This window comes from Pseudogymnoascus destructans (assembly GCF_001641265.1).
Source record: "Pseudogymnoascus destructans isolate 20631-21 unplaced genomic scaffold scaffold_7, whole genome shotgun sequence".
Classification (NCBI taxonomy): domain Eukaryota; kingdom Fungi; phylum Ascomycota; class Leotiomycetes; order Thelebolales; family Thelebolaceae; genus Pseudogymnoascus; species Pseudogymnoascus destructans.
This window is the reverse complement of record NW_020167526.1, coordinates 526,691-548,882: the sequence shown is the minus strand read 5'-3', so window position 1 is coordinate 548,882 and position 22,192 is coordinate 526,691. Positions and strand designations below refer to the sequence as shown.

The 22,192-nt window shown below is 49.5% G+C and overlaps 8 protein-coding genes and 1 non-coding gene across 9 annotated transcripts; 3 read left to right on the top strand and 6 right to left on the bottom strand.

Moving 5' to 3' along the window:
• Positions 1 to 1,980, top strand: VC83_02901 (uncharacterized protein). Its single transcript, XM_024466553.1, has 4 exons — positions 1 to 312; positions 362 to 671; positions 719 to 1,676; positions 1,736 to 1,980. The coding sequence occupies exons 1-4, from the start codon at positions 263 to 265 to the stop codon at positions 1,966 to 1,968; spliced, it is 1,551 nt and encodes a 516-aa protein (XP_024325453.1). The 5' UTR covers positions 1 to 262; the 3' UTR covers positions 1,969 to 1,980.
• A 150-nt stretch (positions 1,981 to 2,130) lies between these two features.
• On the top strand, positions 2,131 to 2,238 carry VC83_02900 (the record flags this gene model as incomplete). Its single annotated transcript has 1 exon — positions 2,131 to 2,238. It is a non-coding gene; the product is annotated as a tRNA-Pro (tRNA).
• Positions 2,239 to 2,717: 479 nt separating this feature from the next.
• Positions 2,718 to 5,862, bottom strand: VC83_02899 (uncharacterized protein; the record flags this gene model as incomplete). The annotated part of the gene is made up of 7 exons (XM_024466552.1): positions 2,718 to 3,292; positions 3,406 to 3,521; positions 4,518 to 4,702; positions 4,761 to 4,868; positions 4,922 to 5,445; positions 5,501 to 5,663; positions 5,716 to 5,862. The coding sequence occupies 7 exons, from the start codon at positions 5,860 to 5,862 to the stop codon at positions 2,718 to 2,720; spliced, it is 1,818 nt and encodes a 605-aa protein (XP_024325408.1).
• Positions 5,863 to 6,277: 415 nt separating this feature from the next.
• Positions 6,278 to 7,530, bottom strand: VC83_02898 (uncharacterized protein). Its single transcript, XM_024466551.1, has 3 exons — positions 7,448 to 7,530; positions 7,308 to 7,387; positions 6,278 to 7,253 (listed from the first exon to the last, which is right to left on the bottom strand). The coding sequence occupies exons 1-3, from the start codon at positions 7,527 to 7,529 to the stop codon at positions 6,591 to 6,593; spliced, it is 825 nt and encodes a 274-aa protein (XP_024325407.1). The 5' UTR covers position 7,530; the 3' UTR covers positions 6,278 to 6,590.
• Positions 7,531 to 10,640: 3,110 nt separating this feature from the next.
• VC83_09622 (uncharacterized protein) lies at positions 10,641 to 11,228 on the bottom strand. The gene has a single exon (XM_024473035.1). It carries the CDS (start codon positions 11,030 to 11,032, stop codon positions 10,727 to 10,729), a length of 306 nt encoding a protein of 101 aa, XP_024328803.1. The 5' UTR covers positions 11,033 to 11,228; the 3' UTR covers positions 10,641 to 10,726.
• A 1,054-nt stretch (positions 11,229 to 12,282) lies between these two features.
• DED1 (DEAD-box ATP-dependent RNA helicase) lies at positions 12,283 to 15,936 on the bottom strand. Its single transcript, XM_024466550.1, has 3 exons — positions 15,287 to 15,936; positions 13,880 to 15,233; positions 12,283 to 13,781 (listed from the first exon to the last, which is right to left on the bottom strand). Exons 1-3 carry the CDS (start codon positions 15,475 to 15,477, stop codon positions 13,254 to 13,256), a joined length of 2,073 nt encoding a protein of 690 aa, XP_024325402.1. The 5' UTR covers positions 15,478 to 15,936; the 3' UTR covers positions 12,283 to 13,253.
• Positions 15,937 to 16,932: 996 nt separating this feature from the next.
• On the bottom strand, positions 16,933 to 17,597 carry PRE1 (22.6 kDa proteasome subunit; the record flags this gene model as incomplete). Its single annotated transcript, XM_024466549.1, has 3 exons — positions 16,933 to 17,134; positions 17,203 to 17,452; positions 17,501 to 17,597. 3 exons carry the CDS (start codon positions 17,595 to 17,597, stop codon positions 16,933 to 16,935), a joined length of 549 nt encoding a protein of 182 aa, XP_024325401.1.
• Positions 17,598 to 18,103: 506 nt separating this feature from the next.
• RRP9 (pre-rRNA processing protein) lies at positions 18,104 to 19,870 on the top strand (the record flags this gene model as incomplete). The annotated part of the gene is made up of 1 exon (XM_024466548.1): positions 18,104 to 19,870. The coding sequence occupies one exon, from the start codon at positions 18,104 to 18,106 to the stop codon at positions 19,868 to 19,870; it is 1,767 nt and encodes a 588-aa protein (XP_024325400.1).
• Positions 19,871 to 20,247: 377 nt separating this feature from the next.
• On the bottom strand, positions 20,248 to 22,021 carry VC83_02894 (uncharacterized protein). The gene has a single exon (XM_024466547.1). It carries the CDS (start codon positions 21,969 to 21,971, stop codon positions 20,361 to 20,363), a length of 1,611 nt encoding a protein of 536 aa, XP_024325399.1. The 5' UTR covers positions 21,972 to 22,021; the 3' UTR covers positions 20,248 to 20,360.
• Positions 22,022 to 22,192: the final 171 nt, after the last annotated feature.

The following is a 22,192-nucleotide window of genomic DNA, read 5'->3' as shown; positions in this document are numbered from 1 at the left end:
ATCAGCTATTTGAGCCACTGTAATCTACCACATTCAGATTAATTATGAGTAATTATTTATTACAGCCCTGAGCCACTCAGGCTGAGTGTATTTAATTATAGTTGCTGTAAAAATTAGTGTTGTGCAGTTCGTCGAACTTCTTGGGTGGCACCAGAATGACGTTGAAGCTTGTAAATGCTTGACGCGTCTACCCAATCCAGAAAGCTTGGACAATATATTCAACTGACAACAGAAGCAACGCTGCTCTCTCAAAAGTGGTGCGATGGCGGAAATGAAAGAAACTGATGCGGGGAGTCTGCTACGGGCACCATCGTAAGTTTGTTACTCCAAATCCTCCTGCGCTCACAATTGACAAACCCAGGGACACCATCCCAAAATCCATTGAGCGACTACCTTGCGAATACAAGCCGCTGTATACCTTCGACCTCGAAAAGGATAAGCAATATAAGCAGCAATATGGCGACATGTATTTCCTGCGGTTAGCCAAGCTGAAGCCTGCTGCAGAGAAAGTAGCTGCTGAGGCTTGGGCTGGCTTTGGGATTGGCGGGGAAGAAGCCACCAAGGTAGAGAGAGTGCTGGATGTCAGGCAGGGCGAACTATGCTGGGTTACTGGGACAATATATATGGATATGGCACTGAAACCGAATATTCTGGACGACATATCGAAAGATGTAAGTCTCGTTGCTGCTGGTAAATTCAGGGGGTTAACTTGGGATAGCATTGGACTTCAGCGGTGCCGCCGAGGCAAAAATACAAATCGTCGGATGGTAGTGACTCGACAATGCTGGAGGATGAATCTGGGCGGGTACGACTGATTGGTTCGCGCCTTGCAGACGAGATGATGGTAACCGGTTGTATCGTCTCCGTTATGGGCACCGAGAACGCCAACGGAGATTTCGAAGTCATCGACATCCGAACCCCGGATCTCGCACCCCAGCCAACCCGCTGGGAATACTCGGATTCCTCGAAAACAGCGGCGGAATCCGGAAAAGTTAAGAAGCAGAAGGTGGAAGACGAGGATGAGGAGATGACTGAGTCTCGCCCTGGAAGTGGCGGTAAGATTGCGATCGTGTCAGGCCTCGACATCTCTGGCTCAAACACAGGACACACCCTCCAACTCAATCTCCTCCTCGAGTACCTTCTGGGCGAAGCTCTCGACCCCGCCTCCCAACAACAAGCCTCCCAAATCAGCCGGCTAATAATCGCCGGAAACTCCATAGTTGTCGACGACTCCGTCCCCGGTGGAAGCCTCGGCAACACTCGTAAAGCAACGCACAAGAAATACGGCTACGACAGCAGCGCCTATAACCCCGCTCCCACCGCGCACCTCGACGATTTCCTCGCCGCCCTTCTCCCTAGTGTCCCCGTCACCTTATTGCCCGGCGCCTCAGACCCAGCGAACGCGAGTCTTCCCCAGCAGCCTGTGCATTCAGCCATGTTCCCACAGGCACGGGCATATGGATCGGGACCGCCGACCGATGGGGAGAAGAAGATTGGATGGTTCGATGCGGTTACCAATCCGTGGGAGGGGGAGGTGGAGGGCTGGAGGGTACTGGGGACTGGGGGACAGAACGTGGACGATGTGTTCAAGTATGTAGAAGGAGATGATCGGTTGGGCATGATGGAGGCAATGTGCAGGTGGAGGTGCTGTGCACCAACTGCTCCAGATACACTGTGTAAGTCTCACATTTTTCTACACTTCGAAAGATACCTTGGCTAACGGGGTGCGAAACAGGGAGCTATCCGCTCCAGGACGACGATTCATTTGTTATCAAGGACTGCCCGCATCTTTACATAGTTGGATCCCAACCAAAATTCGACACCACTGTCATTGAAGGTTCGGACGGACAGATGGTGCGGTTGATAGCTGTACCGCGATTCTCCGAGACGGGAGAGCTGTTACTGGTAGACTCGGAAACATTGGAGGTTGAGCGCGTAGTTATCGATGTTTTTAATGGCGATTCATAGGTAGAATAATGCCAATTAAATTTGTTCAATCAATCAATCCCTGCAAATATAATTCGTTGGTGGATATGTGCGATGCGACGAAGTTGTGTTGATATCTTATTGAATGATCAAGAAAATGCGGTGGGTAATAATGCCATCTAGTGCCCACCTAAACAAATCACAGGCTCAATGGTCTAGTCGTATGATTGTTGCTTCGGGATTCATCCCCTGTTCTCAAAGAACAGATGCTTGAATGTGACAGGTCCCGGGTTCAAATCCCGGTTGAGCCCTTATTTTTTGTATTTTTTTTGTCGTTTTCTTACTACAACAAACAAACTATGTTTTTGGCTATCTAATTGTTAATTGATTCGTCACTTAATTTATACAACTAAGGCTGTGTTTAGAGAGAGGTTGTGTCTATTTTGTGACTTTGTCGCAATGTTGTGATACATCAGAAAGTAGCTACCGATGAGCAATCTCATCAACAAACCATTCTTCTACAACCATGACAGGGAATATGTGTATAGCGCGGGAATCTCGGTCTCCGGATTTGAAGGTTGTATAATTTAAATTAATTACGCCAAAGATTCTACACTCCAGAGGCTGTATAAACAATGCGCCTACAAGAGGTCGGGCGTGAATTCCCGTTACCCTGACCCTGACAGAGACACGAGACCCTCCATGCATTGCACCGAGATCTAGCCCCCTAATCTTATGTTTGTCCTTCTTTACCTCAGTCGGCCTGCCCTATTCCCATGACAACTCCATCTCTATGCGGGAACAATGGAAATAAGAAGGTCCCCATTGCCATGCGCAAAGTGAGCCCAAGCGTTCATGTTGGTAGTGTCAATACCGCAGTTGTCATAAATCCACTGCGCGGCGATGGCGACGTCGCTGCAGGACGATGCCACGCTCGCCAGGTTCTTGATGTTGGCGCCCATAATGGACGCGTCGTTGTCGGTGCACATCTGCTGGATACGACGCAAGGCTTCGAGCCAAGATTCACAAGGCTTCGAGCCAAGATTCGAAAGGAAGTTAATACACACTTGAGCGCCATCCTTAGGAAATTTGTAGTTGTCTTCACAAGTCGGGATGGTAGCGGCGGATGCGCGCTTGCCGGACAGAAGGGCGCTGCGGATCTTGTGGGCGTCAACGACTCGGGGACTATGGCAGCACTTAGAATGGGTGGATGGTAGATAAAAGGCGGCAGAGGACGAACTCGCGACACGTCCCATAGCCTTAAGGTCCTTGCGGGTGAGGCCGAGCGACTCCAGGCTGGGGAGGCCATGAAGGCGGAGATGAACGAGAATTTCGCCATGTTTGAGGAGAGCGGTTGCTGGCTGGGCTTCGTGGAGTTGGGAGATCTACGATGCTTATTTTCTCATGTTTGGAGGAGATGGGCGCCTTTAATGTTCGTTAGCACCTGTCAGAGTCCCTACTGAGAGTGGATAGACGCACGATCGAGGCGAAGCTTCCGCCCCTGAGGAGACCTGGGTCTAGTGTGGGCCATGGGGTCCTGGTCGAAGGATCTTGCCTTACTCGTTGTGGCGCGAAGGATGAAGGATTTTGGATCGCTTCGTATATCAGTGCTTACAGCGTGCCTCTGATTGGCGACTTTCAACACGAGATATTAGGCCATGTCTACATGGTTAGACGTATTGACTCCAGCACAGCACAATAATCTCGCCCATAATCCGAAATAAGGGCAGAAGTACGAATAGTGAGAGGGGAAACTAACGGGGCGTTTCCAAGGCACGGGACGAGACAAGGTACAGAGAGCCAAGGCTAGAGGAGGCGCAATGTCTAAGATTTGGGATTCTGGAGATTGAGGGGAATCAGGAATTTGCGAATCGCCAAGTGGTGTGGAACGGGCCGTGCTCTACTCTTCTTTCGCCCTCCGACGATCCTTCAGCTACGGAAAAGAGAGGCTCGGCATGTTTATTTGTCGGAAACCCTGGTTGCATATCATTGTCCCACTCCAACACTTGAAAACCTCATCAGCTGGTTACATTGTGCAGTTTTGCACACAACGGTAGAGAAGACCAAGTCGGTATGTTAGCATAGACTGAACAGGAGATTAACAAAGGCGATGGGTTGACCAAGTTGAAATACAAAAGTATTGTTGGCGAAATCTTGCAATTTGATATGTGTACCTGGCGCTATTTAGACGCAACGAAAATCTTTGCAAAATGTTTATTATTAGACTGACATCTGAGGCAAAGTATAACCTAGCCAGAAACACATTAACAAGCCAGAGCTAAGCTCCGACGAAGAAACGATACCTATGAGAGGAAGCCCAGAATAACTCTCGTTCTCCAACCAAAATTTAGATGAGCTACGGTTTTCAGGATGATCGCAACGTCTCGGTGGTCTTTCCAAGACCCCCCCCCCAAGGGTCCGAGAGGCAACACAACTTGCCACCGATTCGAAGTACTATGGCTTACGTTCGTTCTTTCAACTTCTCAAAAACGTCTTCACAAACTCTCCCCAGATTGGACCCCTGTTTAAAGCACTCCATGTTAGCCAAAAGTATGAGTAAGTAATAGACCGCAATAACAGCCACTGCCTACCTTTTGTAAAAGAACATTTCTGGCACATTCCCTGTTTGCAAGCCCTCAATAGCCGCTGCTAGCTCTTCCCCATACCCGTCATCTTTGACTTCCTGTATGGGGTACATATATGTCTTGATGACGAAGACGATTGCACCACTCTGGGGTAAGCGGAACAGAGACTGCATTTCTGTACGCTGGTATGTCTATTTTGGCGTTAGTAAATAGCTACGAAGGACAACCTGAATTTGTAGAAGTACTTACGTTTTCCACTGTAACTGAAGCAGGATGGTCGGCATTGGTGTGCTTCCCATCATGGAAATGAGTGATTTCAAACGGAGTGAAAAGTTCACTATTCGTCATAACACTCCACTACAGCGATCAAGTCAGTTATGGCTTGTAGACCCTCATCGACAGTAACTTACATTGAATCTCCTTTTAAACTTCCCAACCTCCAGCGCAGCAAAATATCGGTCCATACTCTTGTTCAATATTTGCATGTACTTCGGGACAGGCCAGTGAATATCTCGCAATTTCAAGCCAAGCTTCTTGCTCGCATCAAAGCCGCTGAGAAAGCACGTTGCGAAAGCTTTTAGCCTATATCCATCACCGTCATCCGAAGGAAGAAGTATCAGAAAGTCTTCGTCTAAATTACTCCCAATCTGGGTAAGTGCCTCTGTAGAGGACTCTGGGCAGCTGATGGGCAGACTGTGGCCGGTAATCACGTTGTTAAGTTGACCTTTTGAGCGTTGGAACATCTGGGGCCACCGCACAGGAAGCAGACCGTCTGTGAGGAACTCATATAGTTCTTTGACTGCCGGCCGCGACCCATCTAGATGCCCGATAACGGTGGTTGGGTACTCGGCTATATATCTCTGGCGTAGATTGACACGGTTTAGATAGTTTTTATCCATAACAATTAGATTATTAGCATCTGTTTTCTCCAGTGCTGCGCCGGGTTGTTAGTGACCGTTTCTGTGACTGTGCCTCGAGAAGTTGCATACCCATAGTAAGATGGTATTTTGGCTTGAAGGGACGGTTCTTCAGAGGCTCTGTAGTTTTCCAGTCAAAGTCAACCAACGTATCAACCGGCCCTAAAAAAGTAGAGGGGGTTGAATTGGCATTTTGGCCATTGATGCCCCCCTTCTCTCTTGCTGTAGGCCCATTCTGCATGGAATAATTAGTATATTTAGCACCTTAATGACTCCTTTATACTTACCTTGGTGGAGAATGATGGGATCTTGCGACATCTCTTCGTGAAGACGAAGGTACAGCCTGTGAGGAATACGGCCAGGGCGATCAGATAGTATGACTCGCCGCACGTTAAACCATCAAGTATGGGCAACATCGTTGGGCGATTAGACATGGCCAGCTATCCAATCCCCCAAATAGTTATCTACTCCCTGTTGATGATATTCATATAAACAATTGATTCCACGATAGTTCTTTATAATACGGCACGTTACATCGCTCCGAGGTTGATTTTCATTATCTGCCGTTCGTGCGGTATCGGTGTCCACGGGCTAGACCACGATCTTAGCTGCCGTGCCACCCTGTCGGATACACTTTCCGAGAACATCAATGGCCAGGAAACCCAATTACCCCGCTCTTATCAAACATTTCCACATTTTTATCAATTACCCGCTGATTGTCAAGTGCCTGTTTGGGAGTAGTTGCGGGCCTAGAAGTCCGAGGATGCCGGCGTGTGCATATAATGACACTTAAATTGCGGATGGTAGATTTCTTCCTTTGCGGTGCACTTTTGGCTTATTGACAGGCGGCTACGATATAATAAATACTAGCCTAGGTGATCGAGAGAAAGTATTTGATCCATAGTTACTATAAATAGTCAAAGAGGCATTGAGTTCTATGTAGTTATTCCCAACCTCTGACTAACTGCAATGCATGTCCCTGTTCCCGTCCCGGTCCCATGACCTTTTCCCGCCATATCGCCATATAGTTCCTTGCAACAGCAGCCACTCATTTTCACAAAGGCAATCGTTATCGATTACCATGGTCATTAATCTTCATGCTGGTACTGCTCTCTACAGACAGGTAACATGATATTGTATATCCTATTCGTCGATGATATCGCTACCGTTCTGGTACAACTGCTTTCTGGTACCCAACCTCGCACCACTCATCTATCGGCTTCAGGCCGTCCACGCCCCCAGAAAGCTTCAACTCTATCTCGCCAAAATAGTCCTCTTTGCCGACCTGACCGAACCCGACGCTCTCAAACAGCCTCCGACTCTTCAAGTTGCTTTTGTTGATCTTTGAAACGACCACCAATCCGCCCATCTTCACACCTTGGTTCTGGATGTGAGTTTCCGCTCCATCTGGTGAGTGGCTCTTGTACTGATCGAGGATGTCAACTGTGTGGTTTTTTATATACTGCAGGAAAGCAAGTAGTGTCGCTTTCCCAAACCCGCGCCCTTGATCACTTGGGGATGCAATCATTAGCTCAATCTCGCCGCGTACGTACGGCCGATTCAGCATCTCCTCCCCCTCCCCGTCAAGCTCATAGGCAACCCTGAGAAATAGATTCACATCGCCGATCATCTTTTCTGGGGCGTCATACCCCTGAGATGATATAATTCCATCATTCGAATCCGCCCCAGCATTTTTAGAGGCGGGCCCAGGGAGAGGGTGACAGGCAATGAACGTTAGTTTGTCGTAATCCGTTTGCCAACTAAGTTGCATCGCATACTCCTCCCCCAAAGTCAGAGGTTCAGAAGCTGTCAGCTCTTGAAGATCCTGTAGTCCGCATCAAACCCCCTCCGTCGTAAATCCAGGCTTTTAGCATCATACCGGCGACTTCATCCACTCATGGTACCGTAGCACATGGTGCTTTCTATATGGGACGAGCAAAATAGCCGGCGTGGAGACAGCTAGACGTCCAATGGTCAGTTAAATACTCATTCTGGAATTGTGGGGAGAAACCAAGTTACCTGTGGTGGCATTCAACAGCATATTCACAGCATCTGCGTCAATGCAGAAACTGTGCTGATGTTGAAGACTTGTAATGTTCATCGCTGCACGTGCAGATTTTAACGTTAAATTAAGGTTTGAATATCACACCCCGCAAAAATATTACACGGTCCGTGCATTCCATACATACAGTCAAACCTCGCCAAGACGATCCTCTTTTAGCCGATAACCTCTTTTGTGCGATATTTTTCCACGGACCGATACTTTTACCATACAAAATACGATTCAACAATCATCGTCTTTTCCAACCTGTTCATCGTCTTAACGTGGCCATTAGACACCCAAAATGCCTCGAAAAAGGCCGATTACAGTCGACCAGCGGCGTGCCCTTCGACACTGGGCCCACCAACAAGTTCCAAAGCCAACTCAGCGGCAGTGTATCGAATGGTTTGAAAGACAATATCATCACAAGTTAAGCCAGTCGACTATTTCTGAATCACTAAGTAGCAACTTTGAGGCCCTTGATAAGAACCAAGACACTGGAATTCAACGCCGTCGACTAGGCTGTCATACTGACATTCGTTGCACTCAGTTTGCTATCAAACTCAAGAGCAAACTTGGAAATCTCCTCCTCAAACCTACAAGTCACTATACATATTTTGGCTTATCACACCAACAACAAGAGCAATACTACTCAACGATTGCTACAACCATCTATGATTCATTACACGTCATCGCTCCTTAGTTACTGGGCCGATATTACCACATAGCATATCTCTACAACCCTCTATGATTCATTACATGACATCACTCATACTACCACATGACATATCTCTACCAACTAGATGTCATACTGACATTCGTTGCACTCAGTTTGCTATCAAACTCAAGAGCAAACTTGGAAATCTCCTCCTCAAACCTACAAGTCACTATACATATTTTGGCTTATCACACCAACAACAAGAGCAATACTACTCAACGATTGCTACAACCATCTATGATTCATTACACGTCATCGCTCCTTAGTTACTAGGCCGATATTACCACATAGCATATCTCTACAACCCTCTATGATTCATTACATGACATCACTCATACTACCACATGACATATCTCTACCAACTAGAGGCCTAGGAGCATGAACGATAGCTCTAAAAGCTCCTACGAACCTCTATGATTCATTACACGTCATCACTCTTTAGTTACCCACAAGATTGGTTAAGTTATGACATAATTTGTCTATGACATAATTTGTCTATGACATAATTTGTCTATGACATAATTTGTCTATAGGGGTACTCTGACCTTGGACCTCCTTTTACTTCCTATAGGCTACGAACCTAAGAGATGGTTCTATGGGATTCTCTTACGTCGACTACAGTTACCAAGCCTGGTAAGTCATGGAAAGTCTTGGAAAATGAGAGAACTACACTCCTTTAGCATAAATAGGATTGCCCTTTCCTTAAGAAAGGGCAAGCAGACAATACAGTAAATCGACTATCACATACTTCCACATCTTTTCCAAGCTTCCAAGCATTCATCTTGTTACTCCTTGTTTCTGAAAAGTCAGTGAGGTGTTAACCTCTGACTTATCCCTGAGTTCTCAGACTCAACATTTGTTGCCAACTTGTCTGAACCACTTCACTACATCACACACCTGATTGCTGCGTTGTGGAATAGTCTAAGCTATAACCCTTTGGCTCTGTTTCCTAAGACAGTGTGTTGTCTTAGTAAATTCATCCCTTCCTTGGGTGGCTAGATTCTCACATCTGGTGCACCCACCATTACATAGGCCAGTGGCCAAAGCTAGAGAATATCCTTTGGGAGTGGCAGAATCAGATTGAAGAAAAAGGAGGTTTACAACTGGCGATATACTACAGCAGAAGGCACAGCAGATCTGGAAACGACTGCCAGAATATGCTGGCCAAGAGTGCCCATCGTTTTCTACTGGCTGGCTCGAAAAATTCAAAAAGCGGCATCATATACAATCACGACAGCGGTTTGGAGAGGCGGCATCAGTTCCGGAAAACGTTGAGGAAGAAATGAGGGCACTACGGACAACAGCAGGGAAGTTTCAAGAAGAGGATATATACAATATGGACGAAACTGGACTCTTCTGGAAGATGATGCCATCACGAGGCCTGTCATCGCAACTCCAATCTGGTGTGAAGAAGAATAAGACTCGGATCTCCCTGGTTTTCTGCGTCAATGCTACTGGAACAGACTGACTCCCTGTTTGGGCAATTGGCCATGCAAAAGCACCTCGAGCACTACAACGAATCAATATACCAACAATGGGGGCACAATGGAAAGCGAATAAGAAGGCTTGGATGACTGGAATACTTATGAGCGAATGGCTTCAAGCCTTTTATCAGCATATTGGAACTACTCGGCAAATACTCTTAACAATGGACAGCTTTTCAGCACACTATACAGGGGCTGAGCTTAACCCTCCTCCCCCTAATATCCGCATTTGTTGGCTTCCAGCTAACAGTACCAGTCGTTTTCAGCCTCTTGATCAAGGAATTATTCAAAATGTTAAAGCTTATTATCGACAACATTGGCTTCAGTTTATAATCGACACTATCGATTCAAATCAAGATCCACAGAAACTTATGAATCTTCGACTCGCTCTTCGCTGGATTATTCGTGCTTGGAATACAAAAGTTTCAAACACTACAATATACAACTACTTCCACAAATCTACACTTGTTTCAAATCCAATTAGCCTTCCAACAATAACGATGCCTACTGGAATACAAGAACTCTACAACCAAGCGATAACTACAGCATCAATTACAGACTCAATGGCTATTTCGAACTTTCTAAACCCTGTGGAAGAGGCTAGAGCGGTAGAAGGACAGACTACCGATGAAGAACTACTTGAGGAGATAATAGAGGGGCAACTTGGGCATCAGAACTCTCAAAATGATGACGAAGAGGAGGAGCAGCCTGAGCAGCCTGCGCCTACGGCAAAGGAGGCCCGGATGCCCTCCAGATACTGATTGAGTATTCTGAAGGCCAGGATGCTCTTACTACGGGGCATATACGGGCACTAGAGCGGCTGCAAACAGCCATTGAGGCTATTCGAGCACAGTCACAGCAGCAGGTTACGTTAGATAGGTGGCTTACATAATATTACTCTATATAACGATATATACGATAAGACGATGGAAATGCTTGCTACGGATGCCATCGTCTTAACAAGGGTTTGACTGTACAGCGTTGTTCTAAGCAACAACTTAGAGTGCTGGGGCAAGGAGGAATACAAGGGATTACACGGCATTCAAGGACCTTTTTTAGTGTTGTATATGTGTATTATTCAAGAATAATGAAATCCCTGTTATAGATGAGATTCTATTGGCGCCGTAGAAGAAGGGAGTTGGGCTGCCCCTGACCATCTCTATGCACCTTTCCTCCTTCCCAACATTCTCGCACCTGCTGCGCTCATCGTGCGACGCTTGCCCCCCCCCAAGAAGTCTCTTGATCCGATCCGACCCAGAATCAATTTCACTGCAAAATCTATCGAGTCTGTCCCGCATTATCACGCTGTCTGGCGACTGGAACATCTTCTGACAGTCGATCTCTAGGCCACGAAGAATCATTACCTTCGGCGCAAGCTTTTCTGTGCGCCATGATCAACTCTCCGATTCCTGTGCAGCCATCTCAGCAACATCGCTCATATCTGTTAGAACTGCGTTCCTAGTAGTACGCTGCACATGCGTAGCCTGTATACCAACTGTGTATATATAGGGGCTTCGCTCCCCGTAGTTTCAAACTCCAATATGTGTTCAACAGGCATCAAACCAATTCTTCAGCGACTCTTCAGTTTCTCTTTTGTAAGCTCGCACATTATCCCATGTCTCATAACTTGCGAGGCTACTCTTATGGTGCATGATCGTGAATCCGTTGGTGTCTAGGGTAAACTCCTTTTCTCTGCCACGAATATCCTTGACAACAATGTCATCGAAAATCTCAAACTTCAGATTGTTTTGTGTTCTATATCTTACGTCTTCACAAATGAATCTTTACCTTGCGTTGTCACGTTTCTGAATCGCACAATTGCCGTTATCATTATTATATACTGCCTTTTGAAGACGTGATTATCCGTATCTACTCAAAGAGTTGAAATGCTCGGATCCTGAAACCCTCCTGGTTCCGGTCCGTTCCCTAGAGCTTCAGAATCGAAACTTCAGAATCGGAAGATCTAGGATCCGGAGGATCACGAAGCTGGCTGACACAGCTTCGGTATCAGGGCTCTGATCCCTGCTTCCGCGTCGATGATTCAACAGAAGTTAAGGCTCTACAAGCAGCAAATGAACAGAAAAAGAGGAGGGAAAGGAAGCGCAAGAGGCGTATAATGCAAGGTGGTAGTCTCTCTGTACGTGAGGGAGAGGATATCCTTTAGAGTACAGAGGTAGATGCTCAAGTCCGATCGGAGGTAGCAAGTGAGAGTAGTTGGCAGGTGGGTTCTAAGGGACAGCAACGGCGCTGTGGCACATGTGGTATTATGGGACATAATGCCCGTACGTACGAGAGGCGCCAGGAACCAACTACAATTGATTAAGGATCATTATGTAGGGTGTGGTGGTGTAGTATGAAGGGTCCAAGCGCGGGGCGACCGGTTCCGCGGTTATTATGAATTAGAGTATTTACCCATGCTTTTTTTCATCCAGGCTGTTCTATTTCGCGCGACAACCTCGTAGCAAGATTAACGAAGTTACTTTTCAGCGCTGTCCCCCCCCACATCAAGCTTTTGAGCTGTTTCTTGCAGCTACGAGAATTATTAGCATATTTACTTGTTCACATAATAAAATATCATGCGTTCATATCACGGCGAGGTAGCATTGTTTTATACGTAGACGTTTCAATTCGGATACCCCAAGTTAAGTGATCCCGTCGAGTCCTCGCACATGAGTGCAGCACATCCCCAACCCTCCGAAAGGGTAAAGCCACCGCCCTCACGCGTGCAAAGAGGCCGGAGCACTTCCGTAATGCCATCAGCGCCATAGCGTCGTACCGCACGCTCCTCTCCATCCTCTATGCATATCTAGAGAACAAAAGGAATATGCCTGCTTCAAAGACGCGCCCGCCGAATAGCACATTTTTCGATGCCCAATATATTTACCGCATCGCCCAGAAGAAGATCCCATGAATGCGTTAAGAGATCCGCCGCTCGCAACAGGGTCTGCCGGCCCGGTTGTTGAAAATCGAATGAAAATCCACTTTTGTCTACGATCGAAGCCCATATGATCCGGTAGAGCGTGACGACAAAAACTTCAGCCAGTCTATGCGAGGAAAAAGGAAAAAGTAGAATCGCAAGTCCCACACAGCGCTTCTGGTAAGCGAAGCCGCGGTGCGAATAAAAAGAGAGATTAAGCGCTGACATGACGGTCATAATGCGTAATTCGAATCCCAGATGATTTGTCCCTCTGGCTCCTATCCCCATTGTGTGAAAGCATCAGATGGCCTATCCTTGCGCCACCCAGATATCTCATGCAGCCTGCCTGATGCCACCTCGCTCCTTGATGTATTTGGGTATCAAGAAAAAGGTGAAGAGACAGCCAGAAACAAAAGACAACGCTATCTATCGTATGCCGGTGTATGGTCGAGTTCACAAGTCTGCTCTCTGTGCAGTGTGCCCGTGAATGCTGCCATCGTGAAATCGAATCTCGCAAAATGAGATATAAAAAGCAAAAAGAATTATCGAAGCAAGTACAGATCGATCGAAAAGAAATAAGTTCCACAAGTCTCGGTCTTGCAGGTACTGTGCGGCGTCGCCATCAAAGTCCGAAGAGTAGAGACGAGTCGCCCCGAGTGGAGTATTTACCACCACGAGGATTGGCCGCCAGGTCCGCTTGGGTTTCCGTAGCTGCCGCCGCCATATCCCTGTCCACCACCGCCGCCACCGTAGCTGCCGCTACCACCACCACCACCACCGCCATAAGCAGCCTGGGGAGCAGCGTTGTAGCCACCACCGCCACCACCGTATGCAGCAGGTGCGCCGCCAGCAAAGCCACCGGAGAATGGAACGGCGCTGCCACCGAGCTTACGGAAATCGCGGTTGGCACCGCTTCCACGTCCACGGCCACCGGTGCGGCCACCACGGGAGCTGCCACCGAAGCCAGCACCCTCGCGAGCAATGTTCTCGAGGAAGGCAGGAACCTCCTGGTTGGCCTCCTTGAGAAGCTCGAGGAGATCACGGACGACGCCGCGGTTGCCACGATTGAAGAACGCAGTGGAGATACCGGTGTTACCGGCACGACCAGTACGACCGATACGGTGGACGTAGTCGTCGATGTCAGTTGGGAGATCGTAGTTGACAACGTGGGTGACATTCGGGATGTCCAAACCCTTTTTAAAAAATATATTAGTAAATGTATTATTATTCTTGTGATAGGCGTCGACTGAAGATTTCCAGGGGTAGAAGGAACGAAAGGACAAATACTTACACGAGCAGCAACGGCGGTGGCAACCAAGATTGGGCAGCGACCGTTACGGAACATCTCGAGGGCACGCTCACGCTCGCGTTGAGTGCGGTCTCCGTGAATGGAGGTGGCTGGGAAGTTCTGGTTGATCAGGAAATCCGACAGCGAATCGGCCATGCGCTTCGTCTCAACGAAGATCAGAGTGAGACCAGCGCCGTGGGTGTGGAGAATATCCAAAAGAACCGAGCGCTTGTCCATATCCTCAACGTACTCAACCTTCTGGGTGATGTTCTCAGAGGTGGAACCGACACGTCCAACAGACAAGAAGACGTAATCCTTCAAGAAATCACGGGCTAGCATCTGGATGTCGCGCGGGAAAGTGGCGGAAAACATGAGCGTCTGGCGGCCCTGAACACCGGGCATATCCTCGCCCTCAACAATGCGGCGAATTTGGGGCTCGAAACCCATGTCCAACATGCGATCAGCCTCATCGAGGACGAGGTACTTGATGTTGCAAAGGGAGATACGGCCACGCTCAATCAGATCGACGAGACGACCGGGGGTGGCAACGAGGAGATCACAACCACGCTCGATCTGGCGAAGCTGGGAACCGATATCGGCACCACCGTAGACGACACAAGGTCTAACCCACGATCTGTAGGCGAACTTGCGGGACTCCTCGTAAATCTGGGAAACCAGCTCACGGGTAGGAGCCAGGATCAGGGAGGTTGGGTAAGCCTTGCGTTGGCGTCCAAAGTTGCCACCTGCACCTGCTGGGGCTGGGGATGGGCCGTTGATGAAAGCCTGAGACAGGATGGGGAACAAGAAACCACCAGTCTTTCCGGAACCAGTTTGGGCACAAGCCATCAGATCGCGACCACCCATGACAATTGGGATGGAGTACTTCTGGACTGGGGTTGGGACCTTGTAGTGGGCGAGGTCGATGTTGCGGAGCAGATGGTCGTCCAAAGGAGGGTTGGTGAACTTGAGGACTGGCTCGGGGACATCGTGTCCGGAAGCCTCGACTGGGATATCATCGTACTTCTCGAAGTTGATACCAGTCTGTTGCTTGGTTGGGTCGTCGGCGATACCGAAGAGCTCGCGCTCCACACGGGGGTTGGCTGGGCCAGAAATGTGCTTGCCATCCCTCCATTGTCCGTCACCACCGCCACGAGCGGAGACAGCGCCGCCACCACCGCCGGCAGCAGGGTTGCCGTATGCATTGGGGTCGAATGAGCCACCACCGCCGGAGCGGGAGTCTTGCCATCTGCCGCCACCGCGTGCAGGAGGAGCTCCTCCACGTGCGCCGGGAGCAAATGCAGGGGCAGCAGCCCAGTCGCCGCCTGGTCGAGGTCCGTCAGCGGCAAAGCCGTTGGATCTAAGATGATGTTAGATATGATCAGTTGAAAGGTCTGGTGTATGTAAACTTACGGAGCTGGTTGAGCCCACGCACTGGCGCCCATTCCGCCACCGTTGGCAGCAGCAGCAGGAGCCGGGCCTGGCCCATCCACCTGGGGAATGCCAGCTGGGGGAGCACCGCCCATCTTTCCACGCATGTGGGGAGGGATGTAAGAGCGCTGCTCTCCCAGGGAGAGTCCGTTCATGTTGAGTTGATCAGCCATATTGTGTGGTCTTGAGGTGATCGTAAGCTGAAGTTTCGTTGGTTCTGTAGATGCTGAATCTGCGAGCTGTTGGAGAGGTTGATTAATCGGCCTGTACTGGGTACTCTTTCAAGATCGCTGGGGTGATCAAATAAAGCGCGTCGAAAAGATCGAAGAAGAAATCTAAAGACGAAAAAAGAGAGTCGTTGCTGTACGAATCTATTTCTTCGAGCGTAGAGAGGCCGTTGAAGAAGGGACAGTAATTAATCTCGTCAAACTATATTCCTCGTGAAAGAAAGGCTTTCGTAAGGAATGAAGAAAGGTGATTGAGAGAGAGGAGAGGAGATGATGTGGAGATATAAAGTGGTAAGAGGTAGGATTTGTTTGATGGAGGAGGAGAGTTTGAAGAATCGAAGAGATCAAGAGAGAGAGGAGGCAGACGAGGTCGGGAAGGCGAAGGCGAAGGCGAAGGCGAAGGCGGAATAAAAACATGGGTAGGGCAAAGGCAAAAGCCGAGAAAATTCGTGGGTAGCGTGCTTCATTAGCGTCGTTCTTGTACTTTACTCTACTTTAGCGTAGAAAGTTGGATCACCGCCACTATTTTGGGGGACGGCGATGCTAAGTACCTTTTTGGCGTGTGGGCGGTGTGAAAGGTACATGCATATTATAGATGTTGGATGAAACACTTTTTTTTCTTCTTTTGCCTTTGCCACCTGGTTCTCTACTAAAATCAACAGGAGCAAACATTTCAACAGTACTCTGAATATCAAATAATCTTCATAAACCTATAACCATACTGCTCTTACTCTTCCAACTCAACTACAACTCAACTACGGGGATTTCGCCCCCTGTATGTTGGAGTGCATGCAGTAACGTAACTGTAGACAGGCTGTAGGACAGGCTGGGGGACGCTGGGGGACAGGCTGGGGCTGAGGACAGGCTGGGGGACAGGCTGGGGACAGGCTGGGGACAGGCTGGGGACAGGCTGGGACAGGCTGGGGGACAGGCTGGGGGACGCTGGGGGACAGGCTGGGGGACGCTGGGGGACAGGCTGGGCTGGGGGAAAAGATAGTCACGTGCTCGAATACCCCTCGAGGCAAACCAGACCGCTTTCTTCTACCAGCGCTACCAACATACTGTGCAGCGTATGTTTGAACTGTGTACGATGTCCGTACTCTGTAAACGAAGTACATGCAGAAGAATATGCATATAATGTTTGAGTCCTACCGTCTTTGGGTTCCCAACTATTCGCCACGTTATTTTCTACCCCACAAAAGAAATGCATATTCTATACTCCGTAATCAGCCCTGCCACTGCCAGTCTTCACGTGACTAGTATGTCCTTCCACCACTGTGAGGGTGTTCATACGCAGCCAGAGCAGGACCATAACAGGACCATAACAGGACCATATTGCATTCTACCCGAATGCTATGCTCTAGAACACCATAGAAACAAGACACGCTCTCCCACCCCACATCAGGCGCTCTTCACCACCGCATCATCATCATACTCTACCTCCCTGATCCCATCCTTCGTGATAACCTTCACCAGCATCCCCTTGAAGTCCACCGGCAATCTCCTCTTCAGCTCATCCGTGCACAGTCGCAGGATCTTCATTCCTTGCTCAAAGTCAATATCGGGGTGGTGGTGCTTATCAAGGATAGAGAGGCAGTAGTATCTGTAGCATGGATCAGTTAGCATGCAAATTCCATCTTTCCGATTAGTCTTCAGAGAGAGGAAACGTACTGTGCGTAGCCGTGGGCGGCATATGGTAATTGAGCCAACGATGCTAGGTAGTCCAGCCAGTACAAGCTCGGCTTCCCGGTGATGGGATCAACGCCTCCAAGCAGGAGGTTGACATTATACGGGTTCCTCGAGCGTAAGCTCGAGGCCAGTTGTCCGCGGACGAAGTTCGCAACGGCGGACGGTGATAGGTCGATCTGGTTGCGCATCGAGTACAGCTGGGCGTTTGCTTGGATGTATTCTGCGAATTGGACTAGGTGATTGTTAGATACGCCAGTAATTTAAGAAGGCTTCGACGTACTGGTATCGCCTGCCTCGCCGGAGAAGGCCATCAATGTGTGCTGGTTGAGCGCGCGGGTCTTGTCGTCGGATGCCTTCAGGATGGTGGCGCCTCTCATGGCCGCTTTGGAGGCGGCGACGAGGGTAAAGTCCTTTCCAGTGATACCAAGTAGAACCTCCCTGTACACGCTATTAGAAGCCGTAATGCGAGGCCGCGATAGCACTCGGAATAACAAGAAACTCACATCTTGGCGGGTTGCTGTTTGGTCGGAGAAGCTCAGGGTGTGAAGGTGATGTCAAATCACTGATGAAATGGTGATGAGTATAGCTGAGGAGTAAAGCTATGCACGTCGTCGCTCGGGGTATCTTCGTGGACGTAAAGCGGTGATTGATGGCTGATGAGGCTCCAGCGTCAGTCCTGAGCTCTCTCAATCACAGCGGATAGCTCTAGCGGATTAGCTTAACCTGACGCGTCGGATTCTGCCTGACTTGCCTGGCCTCCTGCCAAACTTTCCTTGACCGCCTTTCTGGCAAGAAACTCTTGGGGCGAAGAATTTATTTTGTACGCTGGGTAACGAAATATGGTTATGGGAAACTTTGAATTTTGACCCAGACAAATTACGACATGTCTTCGTTTTTCACAGTTCCCGCGGCGCAGAAGAAGCGCAAGAGACCCTCAAGCTCAGAAGCCCCGAAGAAAAGAGTCGCAGGGTCTGGTGCGAGGAAAGAGACTTCTGCCCCAAAACAGAGGAAACAGCAGCGAGATGAGTCGATATCGGGCAGCGACTCGGAAAGCGACGACGGGCCTAGAGACAATGGCGTCGACTTAGATGAGGTGTCGAGCGACTCCGGGTCTGGAGGCGAGGAAGAGACAGCGGCCGAGAGGAGATTACGACTTGCAGAACGATACCTAGAGAACATCAGAGAGGAGGTGGATGAAGTTGGCTTCGACGCAGAAGAGATTGACCGGGACCTGATCGCAGAGAGGTTACAAGAAGACGTCGCCGAGACCAAAGGCAGGATATACCGCAGCCTGGCGAAGCAATTATCATTCTCTGCCGCATCCCACACCCTCTTCCGCAGCAACACCGAGACCGTAACCTCGATAGCCACCTGTCATCCCTACGCCTACACGGTATCCAAAGACATCTCCCTCATCAAGTGGAAGCTCCAAGACCTCCCCGACAACCAATGGCTCCCCAAAGACGGCAAGAAGAAATCAAAGAAGCCCCCACCACCCCCCAAACGAAGGCCCGAGCGCATCGCAATCGCAAAGGGAAACAAGAACGAGGCCAAGAACAACGCCTATAAGGGCCACGTCGCCGCCATCCTATGCGTCGCCGCTTCCCAGGACGGCAAGTTTGTCGCTACGGGTGGTCGCGATAGGCGCATCGTGATTTGGGACGCTGCGACCCTCGAGCCTCTACGTGTGTTTTCCCAGCACCGTGATTCCGTCACGGGACTCACGTTCCGTCGCGGCACGAACCAGCTGTACTCTGCTTCTAGCGATCGGACGATCAAGATCTGGTCTCTGGACGAGCTGGCCTACATCGAGACGCTGTTCGGTCACCAGGACGAGGTCGTCGATGTTGCCTCCCTAGCGCAAGAGCGGTGCATCAGCGTCGGTGCGCGAGACCGCACAGCGAGGCTGTGGAAGGTGGTTGAAGAGACCCAGCTCGTTTTCCGCGGCGGCGGTGGCGGAGACGGGAAGAGAGCCCGTGGTTCCTCTACGCCCAAGGCAATGGAGGGGAGCATGGACCGCATTGCGATGATTGACGAGGAGATGTTTGTCACTGGCTCGGATAACGGTTCGATCTCGCTATGGGTCATCCACAAGAAGAAGCCCATCCACACCGTCTCCCTTGCCCACGGCTTCGACCCGGCGTTGGCGCTGGATGAGACGTCTGCGGAGGTTAACCCTGATCCGTCGAAGGCGCCGCAGCCGCAGCCGAGATGGATTACGGCGCTTGCGACGATTCCGTATTCGGATGTGATTTTGTCGGGGAGTTGGGATGGGCAGTTGAGGGCGTGGAAGGTTAGTGATGATAGGAAGAGGATTGAGGCTTTGGGGGTGGTAGGGGCTGCGGGTTTGCCGCACGGTGCGGTTAAGGCTCCTCTTGCTGCTACTACGGAGGATGTTTCGATGGAGGATTCGTCTGCTGAGGCTGAAGCGGTGGAGCAGACTGCTGTTACTATTTCATACCAGAAGAAGAACCCGGAGCCAGTGGTTAGCGGCGTCATCAATGACATCTCCGTCTTTGAGCGCGGGGATAGAGGGAAGGATGGGGCGTGCATTGTTGTGGCGATCGGGAAAGAGCACAGGATGGGGAGGTGGGCAAAGGTGGCCGGGAAAAACGGGGCTATGGTGTTTGAGGTAGCTAGGGAATCCTAGATATCGTAGGTGGAGGTGGTGTTGTATATAGTTATGCATGCTTGGTGGGAGGGAGATGGATTGGCATAGCAAGCGAAATCGCAGCTCAGTTGAGCGCAGAATGGCATTATAATGTTACAATTCATGGTTTCTATGAGATATTGAGTTGTGTCTTCCCAGTAGTTCAAGTTTCAACATACCATTGCCATGATAGCTCCTTTGCTCCTGTAAGCCCGCCAGCTATTTCATAAACCTCTAAATCAGCATTTATATTACATCGATTTTTTATAGCAATAACTAAAATTTCTCAACGAGAGCAATATATAATTCGAGAGCAATATATAATTTACAAAAAACTTCGAGCATGTTGGCATCTCAATATATATTATAGAAATACACTTCATAGATTTTAACGCTAATTACCAGCCCAGCATACAATTAATTACAGTTCTACAACAAGATCGAAGGGTGCCTCTCCCTCCCTCTACCTCCCCACCATCCAACCCACTCATCAGCCTCTCCTCTTCTCCCAAATCTGCAAGTAACTCTCCCCAAGGTACAGCAACTCCCTCTGCGTCTGCTCCACAAACAAATCCTGAATCTGCACCCAATCCTCCTTCCTCCTCAACTGCACCTTCCAAGCCCTCCTCTCCGCCTCCCCCTCCACACTATCCTCCCTCCCCCTCACCGCCTCATGAATCACGTTCGCCACGAGATCATACCAGATCGGTTCACCAGGCGGCGCGTACTTTGGGTTCGGCTCCACGTACGGGCCCATATTCAAGTTCCGCGCATCGAATGTGACGATGGTAGGGTTTCGCTCTGAGACGAACTTATTCTGACTGAAGCGCTTGATGTGGAAAAGCAGGTACGGCGGGAGTGGGTGAAGTAAACGGTACCGCCTGCGGTGATTAAGCTGTTCTTGCGCCTTCAAGCCATCGTACTTCGATAGAATGGATGTGAGCGGAACTTGTGGGATGATATTGCGCTCGAGCTCGTCCTGGAAAAGGGGCGCGGCGGGGAGATCTAGGGTAAGGAAGAGGAAGCGGCTGACATCAGCCTTTACCTCGGCAGCTTCTTCGAAGCGTAGGCGGTCGCCGGCGTCGGCCTTTGCGGTGATGGCTTGGGACTCGATTTTCAGCTTGCCTTGGAATATTTGTTGCATGATGCTGCTTCCGGGTTTTGTTTTGGAGCCGCCGAGCGCGACGTGGAGGTTATTGAGGAACCAAGATAGGAAGTCGACGGGGTCTGCTTGCTGCGTGAGTGAGAATTTCTTATTCGATCTCAGTGATACTTCTTGCAGCAATTCGTGGGGTGAGACGTGTGCCTTGAAGGCTCTCGGGTTCCAGATTTTGCGCACCAGAATCGATAGCCGCTTCGCTAGCTCTGGCTTTGTGGAAAAGTCATCAAGCATAAAGTAATTCCGTAGTGGTGGGACGTGAGAAAGTGCTTGTATGACAACATTGAAGTAGTCATTGTCTTTGATGTTGTTCATGCCCACGAATCCTGGTGTATACTGCTTTCCGTTGAGCGCCCAGGCTTCCTTCGGGGCGTGATCCAAACCCATGACCTCTTGCTTTGTATACCTCGGATCCGAAACGAACTTGATATCGTCAAGGGATTTGTTCTTGACTTCGTAGCCTTCTGGGAGAACATAAATCTTCTGCGTCTGCATATTGATATACACATGATGATCGACGTCGAGAGAATGGAAATACGCATGCGATTTAGGTCCACGTCCTTGATAGTATCGCCCGCAGACAAGACATGCATAGACGTTGATATTGGATAGCGTTACAGAGCAGAGTTTCTCGAAATCGAAGTCCAGGACGTGCCGGTCGATTGTGTCGAGATATAGGTCGTCGTACCCTTCAATGGGTGCTTCCTGCCGATAGACCCTCGTATCTACCTGCTCTTCATCTGACACGATATCATTAAAGTCGCCTGGGGCGCCTTCCTCCTCGATCCGCTCGCTCGTTTCGAGGCCCTCCTGTACCATCGTCCTTGATGGGATGCCGCCATTCTGGAATCCCGGGTGATTGTCGCTCCGGTACTTCTTCGATGCTGGAGAGTCTGTCCCAGCAATGTCCTCCAAGGAGTCTACTGCGTATCGTTTTGCCATTTGTTTGGTGAAGGTATTCGTTTTGGCGCGTTGACCAGTTTCCGACGTCGCCTATTTAGAGCAGTACTGAAGCTTTTGGGCCCAAAAGGCTGAAGCCTCGCGGGCCATTTTCAACGTGGCGCTTAGTCATCACTTCTATGGGGCGTTTGCTGCGATTGGTCACCTCGACCACCAAGATCAAATGTGATAACTGTTGACTATATTATACCGAACTGTATACA

Coding starts and splice junctions, on each gene's coding strand:
- VC83_02894 (XM_024466547.1), bottom strand. CDS start 21,971: ATGGCAAAACGATACGCAGTAGACTCCTTGGAGGACATTGCTGGGACA.
- DED1 (XM_024466550.1), bottom strand. CDS start 15,477: ATGGCTGATCAACTCAACATGAACGGACTCTCCCTGGGAGAGCAGCGC. Junction 15,234..15,286: donor GCGTGGGCTCAACCAGCTCC/GTAAGTTTACAT, acceptor ACATCATCTTAG/ATCCAACGGCTTTGCCGCTG. Junction 13,782..13,879: donor CCACCGCCGTTGCTGCTCGT/GTAAGTATTTGT, acceptor TTTTTTAAAAAG/GGTTTGGACATCCCGAATGT.
- VC83_09622 (XM_024473035.1), bottom strand. CDS start 11,032: ATGATTCTTCGTGGCCTAGAGATCGACTGTCAGAAGATGTTCCAGTCG.
- VC83_02901 (XM_024466553.1), top strand. CDS start 263: ATGGCGGAAATGAAAGAAACTGATGCGGGGAGTCTGCTACGGGCACCA. Junction 313..361: donor AGTCTGCTACGGGCACCATC/GTAAGTTTGTTA, acceptor TGACAAACCCAG/GGACACCATCCCAAAATCCA. Junction 1,677..1,735: donor AACTGCTCCAGATACACTGT/GTAAGTCTCACA, acceptor GGTGCGAAACAG/GGAGCTATCCGCTCCAGGAC.
- VC83_02898 (XM_024466551.1), bottom strand. CDS start 7,529: ATGAACATTACAAGTCTTCAACATCAGCACAGTTTCTGCATTGACGCA. Junction 7,388..7,447: donor GCTGTTGAATGCCACCACAG/GTAACTTGGTTT, acceptor TTGGACGTCTAG/CTGTCTCCACGCCGGCTATT. Junction 7,254..7,307: donor ATGAGTGGATGAAGTCGCCG/GTATGATGCTAA, acceptor TGCGGACTACAG/GATCTTCAAGAGCTGACAGC.